The sequence below is a fragment of the Emys orbicularis genome, chromosome 9, assembly GCF_028017835.1.
Source record: "Emys orbicularis isolate rEmyOrb1 chromosome 9, rEmyOrb1.hap1, whole genome shotgun sequence".
Classification (NCBI taxonomy): domain Eukaryota; kingdom Metazoa; phylum Chordata; order Testudines; family Emydidae; genus Emys; species Emys orbicularis.
The window spans coordinates 79237650-79258301 of NC_088691.1; the positions used below are offsets into that span (position 1 = coordinate 79237650).

Genomic DNA, 20652 nt, shown 5'->3' on the forward strand with positions numbered 1-20652 from the left:
CCCCGTCCAGCAGTGGCTCAGCCAGCCCTGTGCGCAGAACACGCCCCTCGCGCGCGCCCCCGCGCGGACAGGGTCTCGCGCCCACTGTCGCGTGTGTAAGAGAAAGGGGGAGTTCGGTGACTATCACCTCACGTCACGTGACCCGCCCTGCGCGTGCGCGCTGCGGTTCCTGCTCCCGTGACCTTGCTGTGGGGGTTCGCTCGCCTCGCGGCCGGCGCGTGCTCAGTCTCCATTTGCCGGTGCTGAGGGACGATGCGGACGCTGGTGCTGCTGTTCCTCCTGGCGGCGGGGCTGGGCCGGGCCGCGACGGAGCAGGGGGCCCTGCCGGCTAAGAAGCTGCGCATGGCCTACACCACGGGGCCGCTGCTCAAGTTCCAGATCTGGTAAGTGCGCGCTCGCTCGGGCTGCAGCCGGTAGCGTCCCCCCGCCCGGGCCCGGCTCCGGCAGGGCCGCTCCAGGGGTCGCCACTGGCGCGTACTGCCGGGAATGTCGGGGCCCCGCCCGGGGCAGCGAGCGGCCTTGGAGGAGCCAAGCTCCTTCGCGGGACTCGGCGGTACGCGCTGGGGCAGGGGCCTCCAGCCGCTTCTTCCCCAGCTCCTCCGCTCTGTACACGGGCGAGGGTCCCTGTGCCAAGCCCGAGACCAGCTGGCAGCGCTGGGGGCGAGCGCGGGCGGCGATTGGGCCTCCTCTCCCTCCCCGAGTGTTTCCCGGTTCCCGCGGAGCCCCGGACCCGGTGATTTAGCGCCAGTCCCGAAGGCTGCTGGCCGGAGAAGCCCTGCTCGCTGCGGCTCTAGGAGGCTGCAGACTGCACGGGGAGGTAGCTGTCAGTGAGGGATTTCCAAGCTTTTTCGGTGGCCAGCCTGCTGCTGGGACGGTTTGCCAGGCGGGGGCTAGTCAAACTGCACGGACTGTCTGTCTCTCTTGTGTTTGGAGAGAGGGGGGTTTATGAGCTCCGTGCTGAGGAGTTTTACAGACTAAAGAAAATAGCTGAATTGTGTAATATTTTAACTTGCGTTTGCGCGTAGCTATTCTCTTTGTAGTTGATCTTTACAGTAGTGAGACAAATAATAACTGGGTTTAGATCAGAACATGAATAAAGTTGAGATCCTCTACGTATGCAGTATAGTTTGTGTTGGGACCCAGAATGACTTGCATTTCTTTAATCAGGGTTTAAATCATGGATTTGGGTAAGTGATACCTAGAAGAAATCTGAAGACTACAGAGAAGCAATTAATACTCTAGGTCTAAAACCTTAGCAGTACCTCTTTTGAACATCAAATGTTTAATGATGAATTCTTCTGATAGCTGAATCAGTGTTGAATCAATTTTTGTCCTTTATGATCTCTGCTTCTTTAAAAGATATGAGTTCTTCCTTGTTATATGAATCTCTGGTATATTTTAATGTGGGGCTTTGGGGGTTAATCTTTAATAGTAGTCTCTTAACCCCTTTCACAGCAAGTGTTAATTTAAAAAAAATGTTTCTGCTTTTCAGGACTGTTTTTAAGCTGCTCTTGTGTACTGTGGTTACATCAGCCTAGCAACCCATCACAACTGGGACTCAGAGACAGAACAGTAAATAATTAAACAACAACCAGAAAAACCCCTTCCCTGCTGCCTTAGTTTTTTAAAATAACATAGAGGCACTTTCAGTTTTTTAATGCTATTGCTGGAACTTTATAAATTATAAGTTAACATTGAACAGAGAAAATATCTTACTCTCTCTAGTCCTTGATAGAAATTGAACAATAGTTTGGAAGTTACCTATGCATTTGAATTTATGTAATAGCTAACTTTTGGTTTAATAGAAGAGACATTTCTCTAGAAAGGGTTCATAGAGCACTGTAAGATTAAAACAGAGGTATTGAACAACCACCTCAAGGGCAGAATTCAGCCCAACTTCCTGGCTGTCATCTGTAGGGCATAACTGGATTCTGCAGGATCTGAGCTTTCATTTTAAAAAAGTAAGTTACTAACCCTCATGATTGTGGAGAAAATATGAACAGAGTTTAGACAGCTGTGGTTTTGTCTTGAGTCTGCAGACAATGACTCTGATGTGTGCACTTACCTGGCTCAATTATTCTTATTGGGATCTAGGCTCTAAAGATTAATTATGACCCTTCATTTTAGTAACTATCTAATTGCTGATCATTTTATCTGACAGGGAGGTGGGAATTGTGAGTTGATGCCTGAGAGAAAATGCTGAGTGAAGAAAGGAGGGGGGACATAAAATAGGGAATGGGGAGAAATGTGAGGATCAGGAAGGTAGAGAAAGGGCAGAACAGTGGTGGTCTTGAAGGTGAGCATATTTTCCTTCCGAGTGATGTTGAAGAAGTTTTACCAAATAGCTAAAAGTTTAGTTACTACATAAAGGACATATTCTACATTTGGGCTTGTTATTAGGAGCTCTGCTGTGAATTGATGGTAGTATATAGCATATATTTAATACTAATGCCCATAGACAATAATTTTAAGAAGGAATTTAACCATTTCCAAAAAATAAGATTTCCACCTTTGAAACTAACTTTTATCCTATGGCTTTTTTGTACATAGTAGGGACATGTCATCAATTTAATCTTATATTTGATGAGCAGATGAGTTTCTAGCCAAACTTCTTTTTTTTTTTTAAAAGTCACATCATTTACAGAATATTTAGACTTAATTTTAACATGAAATTGTGATATCTAAGTATTTGTAAAGGTGGTAGCTGCTGAAAGGGAAAACATGTCTTGACAAGATGTAAGTGAAGTAGTAGTTTTGAAATACTTGGTTTTAAAACAGGTGTGAAATATCTAAGTTTGTATGTAGTGAACAACTTTGCGAAAGATGCATTTTTATCAGCATACAAAATAGTTTCCCACAAATCAGCAAAGTGTTAGTAACAGAAATAGTACTTCATGTGTCTTTTAAATAACAGATACATATATTAAATACAGTATTCCAGACTGATGTGTTCCATAGTGCTTCAAACCCAAACAAAAGCTATACTAGGGATCAGAAATAGAGCTATCTTACATCACCACCAAAAATGTGCAGGAAAGAGTATACCTTACCTTCATGTAGTATTGATCATCTCTGATAGGAGAAGATGCCTGTAGCCACGTGTCATAAATTTTATCAGAACTAGTTATTTTGTCTGATGTCTCTGTTATAGTTATCCTCAAGTGCTGCCAGTCTTTGTAAACAGCGTTCAGAGCAGTAGACATCTGCTGTCATTAGCATGCTAGCATTCCGTACTGCGCAGTGGTCCCCAAACTTTTCCTTTTGCGCTGCTCTTCTTCTCTCTCTCCCCTCCCCCAACCCCCCGGTAATAGAATGTGTCCACGCTCCTCTGGGCTGGGACCGGAGTGGCAGCTGGGCTGGGGGCAGAGCCAAGGCCGCAGCTGGGCGCAGAGTGGGGCTGGGTGACGCTGTCTTCCTGCCCCATCATGGGGGCTGGCCTAGACCCCACCGCACCACCCCAACAGTCCTCTGTGCCCCTCTGTGGGGGTGTGCCCCACAGCTTGGGGACTACTGCCTGACTGAGGCATGCAATGCCATTTCAGCAGGAGGAAAAAATTCCATGTTGGAGTAAGAATGTGCACCCCAAGCCCTTAAAAATTAATGGAGTCGTTTCATATTGGTATTAGTGATTCTATAAAACGCTACAAGTAACAAACTTTAGTCAAATTAATATAGCTCTTCTTCATTTTCTTACTTACTATTTCTCATGTATTTTCATATATTAATGAGACGTGCAATCAGATTTTACCTGAAACTGTTTTTACGTTGTGACATAGGTGTGCATCTTCATAGTTTACTACAGTGCTTCTCAAAGCCGGTTCGCCGCTTGTTCAGGGAAAGCCCCTGGCGGTCCGGGCCGGTTTGTTTACCTGCCATGTCCGCAGGTTCGGCCGATCTGGAGCGGTGAACCACGGCCAGTGGGAGCTGCGATCGGCCGAACTTTCTGACACAGCAGGTAAACAAACCGTCCCGGACCACCAGGAGCTTTCCCTGAACAAGCGGCGGCCCGACTTTGAGAAGCACTGGTTTACTAGACTAAAGTAGCATGTTTGACCCTGTATTCATTATCTAAATTCTTCTCTCCATAATAATTTTTAGTGGACAGTTGTTTCAACATCAGTCTATTCACTTTTAGAATGCTATAACTAAAATTACTTATCTTTGACAGTCTGTGAAACATTGTGCTTAGTTGAAACTACTGGAAATGCAGCAGTGTATCACAGTTTTATAGGAAAGTTCTTTTGTTCAAAGTAAAATCTCAGAGTAAAATCGTGTGCATGCAAATACAATTTTCCTGTCATGACAAATTTTCTTGGTTTGTCAAACAAATAGTTTAATTGTCTTTTTAAGCTATTTTAAATAGTTTTTATGAAGCAAATACCGTTAGACTTAGCTTATATATGTCTCAAGGCCAAATAGCTGTTCAAAATATTTAAAATTATAGTTATTTCAATAATGTGTTTTGAATGCTCCTGCTAGCCAATGATTGGGGCATTCCATACAAGTAAAAATAGAGGCTTGTTTTCTACATGGGTCCTGTGACTCTTTTACAGTGGCTCCAGCTATGCTGTGACAGTTCAGAATGTCTGTGACAACTACTATGGAAGCTTCCCCAACGCCAAGCTTGGTGCTAGATTTAGAAAAGATTCTCTTTAATATATTTCATAGTGTTGTAACATTTATTTATTTCAAAGGACATAAAATGCGAAAACTTAGTGTAAACATGTAGTACTGCATATTTTTTTAAAAGGAACTACTGACTCCTTATGGGTTAACTCTGTTCCAACAAGAGGATTTCTTGGCACCTGTGGTGTCTCAGATGTGTGCTCTGGAGTGTTTCAGTGAACAAAAACAAACATGAAAGACTAAAGTGGGGGTGGGGTGTCTTCATTTGTGCTAAATAATTCCCTTACTGTTTGGTGAGGGGGCATTCATTGCATGTTACTGAAGTTGATGTAATTTTCGTATTTTGTTGGCAGTTCACTGCTAAAACCATCTTTTTTTCAGAGCTTTCTCCTCTTCTCCTCCCCCCCCCCCCCCCGTCTGTTATCTTCATTTTCACTGCTGTGTCTGAGCATAGATACTTTCATTTGTAGAAGGTACAGCTGTTTATAACAGGCTGGACTGTCCAAGACAATAATAAAACCATGTCCTTTCTGTTGAATTCTTAGCCTCTGTTCTACATCTTAAAGAAGCAAGAGAAGGAGTCATAGATTCTAGGACTGGAAGGGACCTCGAGAGGTCATCAAGTCCAGTCCCCTGCCCGTATGGCAGGACCAAATACTGTCTAGACCATCCCTGATAGACATTTATCTAACCTACTCTTAAATATCTCCAGAGATGGAGATTCCACAACCTCCCTAGGCAATTTATTCCAGTGTTTAAGCACCCTGACAGGAACTTTTTCCTAATGTCCAACCTAGACCTCCCTTGCTGCAGTTTAAGCCCATTGCTTCTTGTTCTATCCTTAGAGGCTAAGGTGAACAAGTTTTCTCCCTCCTCCTTATGACACCCTTTTAGATACCTGAAAACTGCTATCATGTCCCCTCTCAGTCTTCTCTTTTCCAAACTAAACAAACCCAATTCTTTCAGCCTTCCTTCATAGGTCATGTTCTCAAGACCTTTAATCATTCTTGTTGCTCTTCTCTGGACTCTTTCCAATTTCTCCACATCTTTCTTGAAATGCGGTTTCCAGAACTGGACGCAATACTCCAGCTGAGGCCTAACCAGAGCAGAGTAGAGCGGAAGAATGACTTCTCGTGTCTTGCTCACAACACACCTGTTAATACATCCCAGAATCATGTTTGCTTTTTTTGCAACAGCATCACACTGTTGACTCATATTTAGCTTGTGGTCCACTATAACCCCTAGATCCCTTTCTGCCGTACTCCTTCCTAGACAGTCTCTTCCCATTCTGTATGTGTGAAACTGATTTTTTCTTCCTAAGTGGAGCACTTTGCATTTGTCTTTGTTAAACTTCATCCTGTTTAACTCAGACCATTTCTCCAATTTGTCCAGATCATTTTGAATTATGACCCTGTCCTCCAAAGCAGTTGCAATCCTTCCCAGTTTGGTATCCTCCGCAAACTTAATAAGCGTACTTTCTATGCCAATATCTAAGTCGTTAATGAAGATATTGAACAGAGCCGGTCCCAAGAACAGACCCCTGCGGAACCCCACTCATTATGCCTTTCCAGCAGGATTGGGAACCATTAATAACAACTCTCTGAGTACGGTTATCCAGCCAGTTATGCACCCACCTTATAGTAGCCCCATCTAAACTGTATTTGCCTAGTTTATCGATAAGAATATCATGCGAGACCGTATCAAATGCCTTACTAAAGTCTAGGTATACCACATCCACAGCTTCTCCCTTATCCACAAGACTCGTTATCCTATCGAAGAAAGCTATCAGATTGGTTTGACATGATTTGTTCTTTACAAATTCATGCTGGCTGTTCCCTATCACCTTACCACCTTCCAAGTGTTTGCAGATGATTTCCTTAATTACTTGCTCCATTATCTTCCCTGGCACAGAAGTTAAACTAACTGGTCTGTAGTTTCCTGGGTTGTTTTTATTTCCCTTTTTATAAGGTCAGGCAATTCAACATACAGTAACTCCTCGCTTAATGTTGTAGTTATGTTCCTGAAAAATGCGACTTTAAGCTAAACGATGTTAAGCGAATCCAATTTCCCCATAAGAATGAATGAATGAAATTTTTTTCCCTGGAACCTATTTTATATATATATTTATATACACACAGTATAAATTTTAAACAAACAATTTAATACTGTACACAGCTATGATGATTGTGAAGCTTGGTTGAGGTGGTGAAGTCAGAGGGTGGGATATTTCCCTGGGAGTGCCTTACTGCTAAATGATGAACTAGCATTCGGCCGAGCCCTCAAGGGTTAACACGTTGTTAATGTAGCCTCATACTCTACAAGGCAGCACAAATGGAGGGCGGGGAGACAGTATGACAGAGAGAGAGAGAGAGAGAGAGAGATGCGCTGACCCCACTCTAAGTATATTGCCTTTAAAAAGATCAGGAAGTTGAGACAGCAGCTGTGGCCAGCAAGCTCTCTCCCCCCTGAGCCCTGTCATGTCCCCACCGTGCTCTATATGGAGAAGGGGTAAGCGGGGACAGGAGCAGGGGGGAGGAGGGACACCCTGACATTAGCCCTCATCTTCCCCCCCCCCAATCCTGCACAGCAAGCAGGAGGCTTCCGGGAGCAGCTCCAAGGCAGAGGGCAGGAGCAGCACATGGCAGTGGGGGGAGGGACAGCTGAACTGCCCGCAATTGATAGCCTGCTGGGCGGCTGCCACACAGGGAACTTAGGGGAGTGGGGAACTCATAGGGAGGCTGCCGGTCCACCCTGGTTCCAAGCCCTCACCAGCTAGCTGCAACGGGCTGCTCTTCCTGCAAGCAGTGGACAAAGCAGGCGGCTGCCAAACAACGTTATAAGGGAGCATTGCGCAGCTTTAAACAAGCATGTTCCCTAATTGATCAGCAAGGTAGCAACGAAACAATGTTAACCAGGACGACTTTAAATGAGGAGTTGCCGTATAAGTTAGTGGCAAAGTACTACTGATTTATTATGTTATTTTGTCTCAGAGTGCTGGAGACATCACATCAGGTCATGCTGCTACAAATTCTGTCCTCTTGTTGTCATTGGAAGCATTCTCTTCATTATACCATGACCCCTTCAGCCAACTTCCAAATTGCTTTCCAGTGTGGCACATTTGAGTGTATATCTCACAGCATTAAAGGTATCTAACAGACTTCTTACATAGGAAGCTGTCATGTGTTGGAAGCTGGGAGGAAATCAGATTGCAGTGATGCTGTTGTAAAAATGTAGAGTTGTTAATTGACCCTGAAATCTCTTAAGATTAAACTCATGTTGGCCTATCCTGAGTATAATAGCACAGTACGTTGAAAATAGGTATGGCATGTGAAATCAGTGTCTGAACTTCCAAAATAATCAGTTTGGTTTAATCACAAACCACTTTATTTTTTCTTGGTACAATGGATATTAGTTTTCTAATTCAGAACATTCATAAATTATTTGGGAATGTATTGTCAATATCAGCTGTGCAGTGAATTTGCCAACAGTGTTTGAGATTTAATGACAATGATTGTAGTACACTTCTTACAAAAAGAAACTTCCTTGAGAGCACTTTCCTCCAAGTACTGTCAGTCACAAAAAAAAAAAAAAAAAAGAAGTTGCTTGTTTGTACCTCAGCAAAGGACAAAAGGACATTCTCCTCTTTATCCTGGTAGTGTGAAGCTCATGACTGTTAGAGACCGTAATATTAAATAGCTAGACAGCTTTTTACTGAAGTCTTCATTCAAGATTTTTGGCTGAAATCTGAAAGCAGAAAACAATCTTTGTCTTACTTAACCACTTTTAACATATTTCTGCTTAAATTGACTGATGAGAGCAGGATAAAGTATCAATTTAGGGTTTTGCTGTAGCCTCAGCTGAATGAATGATAATTGTCTTGATTGGCATGACTGTCTGATGAAGGTGATCCAGTATAAGGCTCTTAAGTGAACGTTTAAAAATAGCTATTTCTGAGTTCACATGTAAGGTGTAAATATCTTTTTTTGCTGGGACACAGTCTATTAAGTGGTCAAAAATTGTTAAAGTAGTATTTCACTCTAAATGATCACGAGAACTTGTGGAGAGTTTGTGTGTGTGTGTGTATATATATATATATATGTATATATGCCCCACCATCTGTCAGTATAAACATTTGTCCAAAGTTACACTGTTAATAATGTTTCTCCCCCCCCCCCTCCCTCTAGTGTTTCCTGAGGTTACAGGCGGGTGTTTGAGGAGTACATGCGGGTTATTAGCCAGCGGTACCCAGACATCCGCATTGAAGGGGAAAACTACCTTCCGCAACCTATATATAGGTAAGTATATAACTTGTCTGCTTATAAACTAGCAGAATGAACCTGTAATGGCTGTATGTACAATTTGTACATATCTCTCAAAGTAGAACAGTTTAAAAAAGTGTGGGTTAATTTTTTAAGGTATTAAAATAGTCTCTTGTAAAGATCTTCATATGGAAAGTGAAAGAATTTTCCCTCTCATTTCTAAATCAGATTTAAAGAAAAGAAACTGGGATATATTCTCCCTTGGCAGATGATCCTTGTGTGAATATTGGACAAAAACAAAAAAAAAAAATTACATCCGTCTGTACCATAATACTTGAGGGCAGATTAAATTAATTGTAGCCAAAATTCACCTTTGCTCCACGATGATGTCCTTGGACATTAGTTCACATCATCTATCTCTTTTGTAGCTCACCTGTTTGTACATATTTACATAATGTTGCATAATATACATATCAGGCTACACTGGGAATGGAGAAGTAGATTTTAAAATTAGTTTTCTTGTGACTTTATCATAAACAGGAGAATTTCTTTAAACATAATTTAAAACCTGGTGGTGAGGAAATAAATGAAAATGATTCTTATTTTTTTATTCAGTTGTTTACAGGCTAGAAAACGAATGTTGGTGTAAAGGTACTGCAGTGGTTACTGGACCACTTACATGTCCAATTGCCTTTTGCAGAAATGTTACCAGTTGTAATGAGGCAAAATAAATATTACAGGAGATTTTTAAAATCTTTAGTGACTTTACAGACAGAATTTTAAAGTTACATTGTTCTCTGCATGTGGGTTTAACCCCCTCGTGGTGAATTATAGGTTTTTATGTACTCATTGAGAGAACACAGTTCAAGTGGATGTATTTGAGCATGGGTCATTGAAGACATTCTTCTGAAATATGATAGAAGACTGAATACATTTGCCAGTGTAAGATATTAGGCACACTGTCAAATACAAATATCAGTTGTATTTATCCTTGTACTTTATTAAATATACTACATCTTTAAAATGGCACCCAAACGGTATGCTATGTCTGTTGTATGTTTTTTTTTAAATGAAAAACATTCTAATTTTGCTCTTCTGGATGATCTTAAAAGCTATATATTTTACAAATAGGTGTGGCATTACTTTCTATAAAATTTCTGGTTATACACTATGAAAATAATTCTAATTGGAGTGATTTTGACTCTAAAGTGGCGAAGTATTAACTAAAAATTGCCTTAGTGACTGTTGTCTTTCCTTTTGATAGACACATAGCATCCTTCCTGTCAGTCTTCAAACTAGTATTAATAGGCTTAATAATTGTCGGCAAGGATCCCTTCGCTTTCTTTGGCATGCAAGCTCCAAGTATCTGGCAGTGGGGCCAAGAAAATAAGGTACATCATTTCCTTTTCTTTAAGAGCAACTTTCTGGTGGTAGGGGCTGACTTTAGTGTGACTTGTATGGAAGTGCTTGGAAGCTGTTGCAATATCTGTATTCAGCTTGTTTGTACACTGCAGGTGTTTAAGATACAAATATCTAAAATCTTTATTGGGGAGTATCTACATTTACTTGACAAATGGAAGGATATTCTAATTGCTCTTAACAATGGTTAGGGCCTTACCAAATTCACGGCCATGAAAAATGTGTCACAGAGTGTGAAATCTGGTCTTCTGTGTGCTTTTACCCCTTACTATACAGATTTCATAGGGGAGACCAGCGTTTCTGAAATTGGGGGCCCTGACCCAAAAGGGAATTGCAGGGGGTTGCAAGATTATTTTAGGGGGGTCGTGGAGTTGCCACCCTTACTTCTACACTGCCTTCAGAGCTGGGTGGCTGGAGAACAGTGGCTGCTGACTGAGGGCCCAGCTCTGCAGGCAGCAGTGCAGAAGAAAGGGTGGCAATACCGTACCATGCCATCCTTCTGTGCTGCTACTGCTGGTGGCTCTGCCTTCAGAGCTCGGCTCCCAGCCAGCAGCCACTGCTCTCCAGCTGCTCTGCTCTGAAGGCAGCGCCGCCACCAGCAGCAACGTAGAAGTAAGAGTAGCAGTACCGCAGCGGCCCCCCCCCCCCCCACACACACAGTAACCTTGTGACTCCCCCTCCCCTCACACTCCTTTTTGGGTCAGGACCCCTACAATTACAACCCCGTGAAATTTCAGATTAAAATAGCTGAAAACATGAAAATTACAATTTTAAAAATCCTATGACTGTATTGACCAAAATGGACCATGAATTTGGTAGGGCCCTATCAATGGTGCTTGGTTTTGTTGTCATAGATCCAGATTTGATTGCTGATCTTTTGCTTCCTAGACTGATAATATGGTAAAAGGAGCACCTAAAGATAAAGATGTAGCATTGACTGCTTACAAAGGGAGTCTTTACCAGTCAGTAAGGAGTAATTTTTACATAGTCACTGCGAGTAGAATCATAGTTTTAAAATGTATGGATTAATTTTTTTAAGGTGTTACTCCTGTTTTTCCTTTAGCATTGACTCCTGGCTATGTGTTTGTTAGTTCTTATTAACACTTTTATTAATTTTTTAGAAAAGCGAGACCTCTATTTGAACTTCAGAATATTCTTTCTTCTTTTGTAGAAGATGCCCTGAATGCTTTTAGGGCAACTTTCATTACTGATGAGATGAATATCCCTCAGAATCAATCCTAAAATGACACTGTTCTTTTCATAATAGTTTTTTCTTAAACTGGCCATTCTTGGAAGTGATTGATTAACTCCAACTCTAAAGAGTCCCTCTAATAAAAAAAAAAAAAAAAAAATTGAGAAACTTAATCTGTGTTATACTTTAAGGGCAGCGCTTTAACGTGGCTTTTGTAGTCACGGCAGAGTGCAGGGAGAGAGCTCTCCCGGTGCTGTGAAAAAACCACCTCCACAAGCGATGTAGCTCCCAGCGCTGGTGCACTGTCTACCCTGGTGCTGTACAGCGCTGAAACTTGCTGTGCTCAGGGGTGTGTTTTTTTCACACCCCTGAGCGAGAAAGTTGCAGCGCTGTAAATTGCCAGTGTAGACAAGCCCTAAGGCTGCTGTAATTTGACACATCTTTAAATATTGAGTTAATTATGGTGCAGCAAACCTCAAACTTAACTATCTATGAAGTAGGTATGAATTAGCAGTCAGTTGAACATATGGAAATACTAGAGTACTTAGAATCATAGAATATCAGGGTCGGAAGGGACCTCAGGAGGTCATCTAGTCCAACCCCCTGCTCAAAGCAGGACCAATTCCCAACTAAATAGAATCATAGATTGATTGACAAAACAAGCGGAACCAATACAATAGTGGATTCAGCTGTCCTGCACAATAGCCTGACCTTGGTAATGGCTTCACCAAGAAATTACTGGGTGTTTTATTGGTCTGAATATTTCTCATGTGCTAAGTCCATTGGTTCCTGGTTACCAGTGTGAACAGACTGGTGTTTAATACTTAATATGAAAAGTTAAAACTATAAATAAATATAGTAGCTATGACATCTCCCAATGCTATGTTGCTGAAGATTGCATCATTTGATCCTTGGTGTATAATGCCAAAAGAGAATTTAAAAGAGTTGTGTGGAAGGAACAACGCTAGAAGGGTTTGCCCCCCCCCCCCGCCCCAAAAAAATTCAATCAGTAACTTACACCACTACTGTTTTATCTATCAAAGGTATCATATATTTAGGCACAGAATATTTGTTTCTGGCTACTCAGATTATTGTGGAGAACACTTCTATAAATCCTTTCACTGGTTTTTCGTGTAAACGCTGTTAAAATTGTACATCTACCTTCTGGCTCTGCAGAATGTGAATGGTTTTCTTAAAGTGGGTACATCTTAGTTTATAGTACACTTGAAAATGAAACCTTAAGAATCAAGTGGTTCGATATTACTCCAATGTTGAACTTCCAGAATAGCAAGAAAATGTTTTACAAACTATTATTTAGATTAGGAAGCAAGGAAGATAATAAACAGCTATGTGACTTTAAACTTGTTTGAGAGAATGCAAATGAACAACTGAAAAGGTTTTGATCACAGTTGAAAAGGTTTTAGTTTGTAAAGATGTAGCATGGTTCACAAGACCTCATTGTCTCTGAAATTCACACTAATTCTTTATTGGTTCTAGGTCTATGCTTGTATGATGGTTTTCTTCCTGAGCAATATGATTGAGAACCAATGTATGTCAACAGGTGCATTTGAAATAACTTTGAATGGTGAGTTTTGAGAGTTGTTTGAAGGAATTGCTTTGTGTACACTATACATTATGCTATATAATACAAGAATTCTCCAAGGCTACTAGCCTCTCCTGTCCCTCCTAAATGAAGTAATGATGGAGCAAATCAGATAAAGCAGTTACCTGTGAAATTTGTGGATCTTAAATCTTTAACATATTGAATAACTACTGTCTGTAGATTGTATAAGGTGGTTCTTATTTGCCTGTCATCTTGAAGCTCACCTGGGGGAAACTCATTATTAAAAGTGAACTAAATGCTGCTTATAACTAAACATAAAGAAGAGAGATACTAGATTACTAACGAGACATACATGTCGACTTAAAACTGCGTATTTAAAAACACAATAATAAAAACTTAAGCTTTCCTTTAGTGGTGAGTCATTACTCTAAAATCCCCTTTGGGAGTGGTGAGTGCTCTTTCTTACACAAGCACTGTGTGATGAGACATAGGTGATAATTATTCCTTTCTATTGCATTAATCCAACCAGGAGGTGACATTCTACTGACAGCTGCCATTGCAGACCTGCCACAAGCTTAATGCCGTGCAGAATTCAGTGGCCTGTTTCTTTTGTGGATCTGGCCACTATAATACGCACGTAATGCCAAGGCTGTGTGGTTTTGTACTGGCTTCATAACTGCATCAGAATGAAGTTCATGGTTGTTACTTGAGTGCACTGGAAAATTTCTACTTGATCATTACTGTTGTCATACATAGCCGATAAATTGTATTTTTAACTGTAAGGTGGCCAGGTGCTAATGTGATGAGTGCCATAGAAATAGTTGAGTGAGTAAATGAACAAAAACCTGCCAACGCCAGAGCTGAAGGTTGTGTTTATCCTAAAATAGCTACTCCTGAGGGCATTCTGCACCAAAAAAATTAAAATTCTCCACACAGTATTTTAAAATTCCACACGTTTTATTTGTCAATAAATAAATGCAGAGGCTCCAGCATGGCAGTGGGGAGCACAGGCTACTGGCTACGCAAACGTGGGAGATCACCCTGCAGCCCCCCCACCCCAGGCCATGGGCTCAGTGGTGAGGCTTCACCCATCCCTGACACAGCACAAGGCCTGTCCCTGTCCCAGAAACACCCTCTGTGCCAGGTGCACCAGGTGTGGGGCAGGTCGGCTCAACCAGGCAGGATCCATGTGTCGAGGGGCTCAGTGTGGAGGGATTAAGGTGTGGGGTGAGAGGATTCTGTGTGGAATAATCTGGGTGCAGGCAGCCCACTGGGGGATCTACATGTGGGGGGGGATCTGGATGCACAGAGGCTTGTTGGGGGGGTTCCAGGTGATGGGGCAATGGGACTCTGCAGGGGCTTCCAGGTGAAGGTTGTTGGGACTCAGTGGGGTGGTCTGGGTGCAGCTAGTTGGCGGTCAGTGGCGTGGGGTGGCTAAGGGTCGGAGTTTGAGTGCAGGGAGCTCAGTGGGGGGTGGTCTGGGTGCGGGGGTGGGGGTCTGGATGCAGGGGGGCTCCAGATGCAGGGATTGAGAATCAGTGGGGTGGGGTTTGGGTATGGAGGGCTAGGGGATTCTGGATGTACCGGGTGACGTTTGGCAGGGGTGTCTGGTATGGGAGGTCCAGATGCACAGTGGATGGGGGGAGCAGCTCCCTGTACAGTGACCCCTCACTCCACAGCTTAGGAGTGATGGGGGGCAGGAAGCAGGGGAGGATGCTGAGCTACTAGTAGCTGATCCCGGCTCAGGGTAGGAGCCACTGGCTGGGGTGTCCCTAGCCCTGCGGTGATTTACCTCTCCGCTGGGTGCTCTGGTACCTGCACTGCTAGGGAGTGGGGCGTGACTGCTCTTGTAGCCTCCCTGTCAGAAAGTCATTTTTCTATGAGGAAGTAAAGAAATCTGCTGGGAACGTGAATTCTGCACACGCGCAGTGGCGCAGAATTCCCCCAGGAGTAAATATCTGATGGCATTACTGACCACTAAAACTATTCAGGAAATGTGCGAAGTGTTACAGGATAAACAGCCTTCCGTCTTGCTCCTGGCAAGTACAAGCCTTTTCGTTCAACCTTAAACAGATTATAGGCATACAGAAATGAGTTGAAAGCTGATCAGACCAACAAGATTTAAGCCTCAGCTATGGTTGAAAGACCCAAAAATCTAAATTGCACCCATGTCCAGGGGAGGGAGGGAATCTATTAGTAGCTGAGGACAGCAAGGGTGTGGATATTTTTGACTCTGAATCCTTATGGTACCTTTTTAAGCAAGGAGCCTAGTGCTTACCCTTAATCATTTGGGATGCAGGGTGCTTTACTTTATTTTAATACGTCCAAAGGCTTGCAGCAATTCTTGTTCCAGATAACTTCCTGAATATAAGACCAAACTGTTGCTAAACTTCCTGGCTCTTTATTAGATGACTACAGGTTTTCGTACTACTTCTAATTGATTGTGTGCATTTTCCTTTTTTGTGTTAGATGTTCCAGTGTGGTCTAAGCTGGAGTCTGGTCACCTTCCTTCCATGCAGCAGCTGGTCCAAATTCTTGATAATGAAATGAAACTCAATGTGCACATGGAGTCAATGCACCATCATCGATCATAGCCCCATCTAGCAGCACTGAAAACTTCTTGTAAGTGAGTGGTGTGGTGGGTTTTTGTTTTGGTTTTTTGTGTGTGTGCTACAGTCACTAGCTACCTGATGAATTAACAGTGTAAAGGATTGTATGGTAAATGACTGTTCAAGCCAAAGATCCTATTGAGCAGAATAGTCAGGCCACTGTTCAGGAGTTTCTGATCCAAAAACTATTCAGGTGAGTTGTAATTTAGCATTTGAGTAGAGCTGTGAAGCGATTAAAAAAATTAATCACACTTAATCGCGCAATTAAACAATAGAATACCATTTATTTAAATATTTTTGGATGTTTTCTACATTTTCAAATATATTGATTTCAATTATAACACATAATACAAAGTGTACAGTGCTCACTTTATATTTTTGGTTACAAATATTTGTGCTGTTTAAAAAAAAAAAAAAAAAAAAAAAAGTATTTTTCAATTCACCTAATACAAGTACTGTAGTACAATCTCTTTATCATGAAAGTTGAACTTACAAATGTAATTATGTATGAAAAAATAACTGCATTCAAAAATACAACCATGTAAAACTTGAGAGCTTACAAGTCCACTCAGTCCTATTTCTTCAGCCAATTGTTCAGACAAACAAGTTTGTTTACATTTGCAGGAGATAATGCTGCCTGCTTCTTGTTCACAATGTCACCTGAAAGTGAGAACAGGTGTTCTCATGGCATTGTTGTAGCTGGCGTCGCAAGATATTTACATGCCAGATGAGCTAAAGATTCATATGTCCCTTCATACTTCAACCACCATTCCAGAGAACATGCATCCATGCTGATGACAGGTTCTGCTCGATAACAATCTAAAGTAGTGCAGACCGACACATGTTCATTTTCATCATCTGAGTCGGATGCCACCGGCAGAAGGTTGATTTTCATTTTTGGTGGTTTGGGTTCTGTAGTTTCAGCATTGGAGTATTGCTCTTTTAAAACTTCTGAACTCATGCTCCACACCTCATCTCTCTCAGATTTTGGACGGCACTTCAGATTCTTAAACCTTGGTACCTTCTTTGCATTTTTTCAAATCTGCAGTGAAAGTGTTCTTAAAATGAACAACATGTGCTGAGTCATCATCCGAGACTACTATAACATGATATATGGCAGAATGTGGGTAAAATAGAGCCGGAAACATACAATTCTTCCCTAAGGAGTTCGGTCACAAATTTAATTAACATGTTATTTTTTAATGAGCATCATCAGCATGGAAACATGTCCTCTGAAATGGTGGCCAAAGCATGAAGGGGCATATGAATGTTTAGCATATCTGGCACGTAAATACCTTGCAATGTCAGCTACAAAAGTGCCATGCGAATGCCTGTTCTCACTTTCTGGTGACATAAATAAGAAGCAAGCAGCAGTATCTCCCGTAAAAGTAAACAAACTTGTTTGTCTTAGCGATTGGCTGAACGAGAAGTAAGACTTAGTGGACTTATAAGTTTTTTTTGCATCGTTTTGTTAGTGCAGTTATGTAACAAAAAAACCCTTACATTTGTAAGTTGCACTTTCACGATAAAGAGATTGCACTACAGTACTTGCATGAAGTGAATTGAAAAATACGGTTTCTTTTATCGTTTTTGCAGTGTAAATATCTGTAATCAAAAATAATATAAAGTGAGCAGTGTACACTTTGTATTCTGTGTTGTAATTGAAATCAATATATTTGAAAATGTAGAAAAACATCCAAAAATATTTAATACATTTTAGTTGGTATTCTGTTTAACGCTGCGATTAATCGTGATTACCTTTTTTTTTTTTTTTTTTTTTTTTTTTTTTTTTGGAGTTAATCAGTGTGAGTTAACTGCGATTAATGGACAGCCCTATGTTTTAGTGTAATATAACTTTTACATAACACTTCATGATAATGCAAGCTAAAGATTTACCTTATGACAGTAAGAAGGAAATTCTCCTATTTCTGTAACATGAACAGATTTCTGTGATTGAACAAAAAACCCTTAGTTGATTCTACTATGCACAAAAAATCCTATAAAATGAAGGAAATCACACAGACTCAGAAATGTTGCCCTTTAAATGGACAATGATTTTCACGTCAGTCTATTACCAAACGCTTTAGAGAGTACCTAGCACTCATTCTGTTTGGTGGTTGACCCAGGCCAACTCCATCTCCTCTTGCCATTGCACCGAGTGAATCCTGCCTAGGGTGACCAGACGTCCTGAACAAATTGGGACTGTCCCGATATTTAGGTGTTTGTCCCGCATCCCGACTGATATTTCGTGGCAGTCCGCCCTTTTTTTTTTTTTGCTCCGCCGGCGACCCCTTCTCTTCTTCCCCCCCCTCCCCCCCATGTGTCCCGATTATTTTCTTCCTCTCATCTGGTCACCCTAATCCTGCCAGCCAGCCTGTTGATCAGATCGTGGTGGTGATCAAACTTCAAAGGGATTGACACCTGTATTCTTTATATGAAGCCATTGATTTAGGATCTGCAAAACCACTTAAGCCTGATTTTAACCCATACTTACCCTTTAGCAAGCAACACAATAACCATCAGAGGAATACAGAATCTTAAAAAATATATCTTCCACATTGTTCAGAGACAGATCTTAACCCTCTTATAATGTTTTGCATATTGGATATGTGCTGCAGGATTCTGGAAGATGTTTTCTCTCTTACTGCTGGCAACATAGATTGTAAAATTTCATTGTGGAATAGCCTAGAATTTTTTCTTTGAGTTGATTTAACATAACGAGATTCTAAATCTGATAATATAGTAAAATCTCCCAAGAACGACCACTCATGGGGGTTAGCAAAAGTGGTCGCTTGTAAGAGGTGATTGCTCTTCAAAGGTTTGCACACCAACGCTAATCTGGTGATCCATGGTCTTCGCAAGTGGTCTCTCTTTAGAGATGGTCCCCAAGGGCTTGTCTACACTACAAAATTAGCTTGACTTAAGTTAGGTTGGCCTACAGCTACTGCAGTGATTAAATCCATTGTTAATGTCAACACTACCTTCCTTCTGCCACTGGTGCATGTCCTCACCAGAAGTGCTTGCACCGACTGAAGTGGGGCATTCTGAGGCACTGACAGCTGTGCCGGGCTCACAGCTGGACTCCCCTCACACCAGGGTTGACCACCCTAACTGTGAGCCAGGCACTAGGCTCAATTTCACAGCAAGGAGCCTACCAGCCATGAAAATGACATTCTTGTCAGTTTAACGGTTGCTGCTCTTTCACATTTCCTCTCTGGGTCCAGCCTGGGAGGGGCTCACAGCTTGAGCCTCCTGGATGAGAGCTGGAGCCAGAGACCAAATGTGAAATAATAGCAGCCCTGAAACTGACAAGAACGAAATTTCAGGCCTGGTAGGCTCCATGCTGTGAAATTGGCTGCTGCTGGTTCTGTCAGCCCTTGGGAAGGGGAGGGTTCCCGCTGTGAATGTGTGCTGGGCTGGGGGCTCGGGCTGTCAGCCCTGGGGTATGGCGGGCGTGGGGTTGACAGTTGGGAGCCCTGCCTCTGAGCTCAGGCTCCTTCATCACTGTCCCCCAATCCTTCACTGGGAGGTGGCAGCAGAGCTCCCAGATGTCAGCTAACAGGTGACGTAAGTAACGCAGTACCTACACAGACACTGTGTCACCTTAGCTACATTGACCTAAGCACTATGTTTCTCACAAAGGTGGAGTTATTAGGTCGATATAGTGGGCGACTTGCATCAGCAGGAGCACCATTGTAGTGTAGACACTTACATAGGTCGATGTAAGCTATACGTCAATCTAACTCTGTCGTGTAGACCAGGCCGAAGGTAGGTTTTATTGTACTATACTGTTTCTGGCTATACACTTTTTCTTCTTGTTCTTTAACTAGATTTTGGTTAAATGTCCCAATTAAAGGCCTTCCATAACTACCCTCTGGAGATGATTCTGCAGTAAGTTCCTCTGTTAGAAAGACTTTCCTGCTTTTTCAGCCTTAATTTTTCCTTTCCTCAACTTAATCCCAGTACTCCTAGTTATATCCCCTGTACCTTCCTGTGTAGTTCCTTTCCCTTTTTAGTGTTTACATTTATCATATATTTATGGACAATGTCCCCCTCACACCATTTTGTCACTTAACTGAATTATACACATGTATTTCTAATATTGGTTGAGTAGGCTCTGGAGTCACATAGGTTTTCTCCATAGTTCAGGATTGAAGATGTTCAGACTTGCAACAGTGTGTACAAGTGCATCATGAAAACAACTTGCCATTGTTTTTATTGTTTTGACCTAATTGTCCACTGATACAATGTTTTTTCTCACTGTATTTTCAGCCATTAAGTGACACTTTCCCAAAGGCAGCGTGACTGAAACCCATGAAGGCCTGTACTGAAGACAGCAAGCTGTTAGTGCAGACTGGATGCACTCTTTTCAGTCATGTTGTACATCCTGAAAAAACCTTAATGCAAGACATCTTTCAGTGCTGGCATGTTTCCAAATACTGCACAGTCATGGAGTGCAATAATACTGTATAGTTTTTTTAAGAGTTAAGTCAACCAGTTCATAGCTAAACAATGCAGGCATTACTAACTGTAACTTTTGTTTTATATTCATGTGTCACACAATGGAAGATTGAGTTATCTTTTTTTCTTGGAAAAAGTTTGTCTAATCTGTTGTAATTTTATATGAATATGTTCTTTTTGTAGATTAAAATGGAATTATAGGAATACTGATTTATTCCTAAACTGTTTTAAAGATACAGTTTCCTATCAAACATCTCTAATTTGGTTATGTCAGGTTTGTATATTTTTCAAAATATATTGCAGAGTGAACAGTGCATTATAAATTATATGAACAAAGCTATATGCAGAGTAATTACCACTTTTGTGATTTCAGGAAAAACTAAAAGACCAACTGCTTCTCAAATTGTATTAGCCAGTTCAAGAGTTTTCCCTTGACCAGTCTATAGAATTGAAAAGCTGGGCCTTTATATGTCCTAAATATAAACTAAGCAAATTTAATTTAAATAAAGAGTTTTCATTTAC

The 20652-nt window shown here is 41.6% G+C and overlaps 1 protein-coding gene across 1 annotated transcript; it reads left to right on the forward strand.

Annotated features, from left to right (window-relative positions):
* The first annotated feature begins 241 nt into the window (after positions 1-241).
* SELENOT (selenoprotein T) lies at positions 242-20652 on the forward strand. Its single transcript, XM_065410709.1, has 6 exons — positions 242-383; positions 8811-8921; positions 10150-10276; positions 12994-13081; positions 15530-15682; positions 19942-20652. Exons 1-5 carry the CDS (start codon positions 253-255, stop codon positions 15652-15654), a joined length of 582 nt encoding a protein of 193 aa, XP_065266781.1. The 5' UTR covers positions 242-252; the 3' UTR covers positions 15655-15682; positions 19942-20652.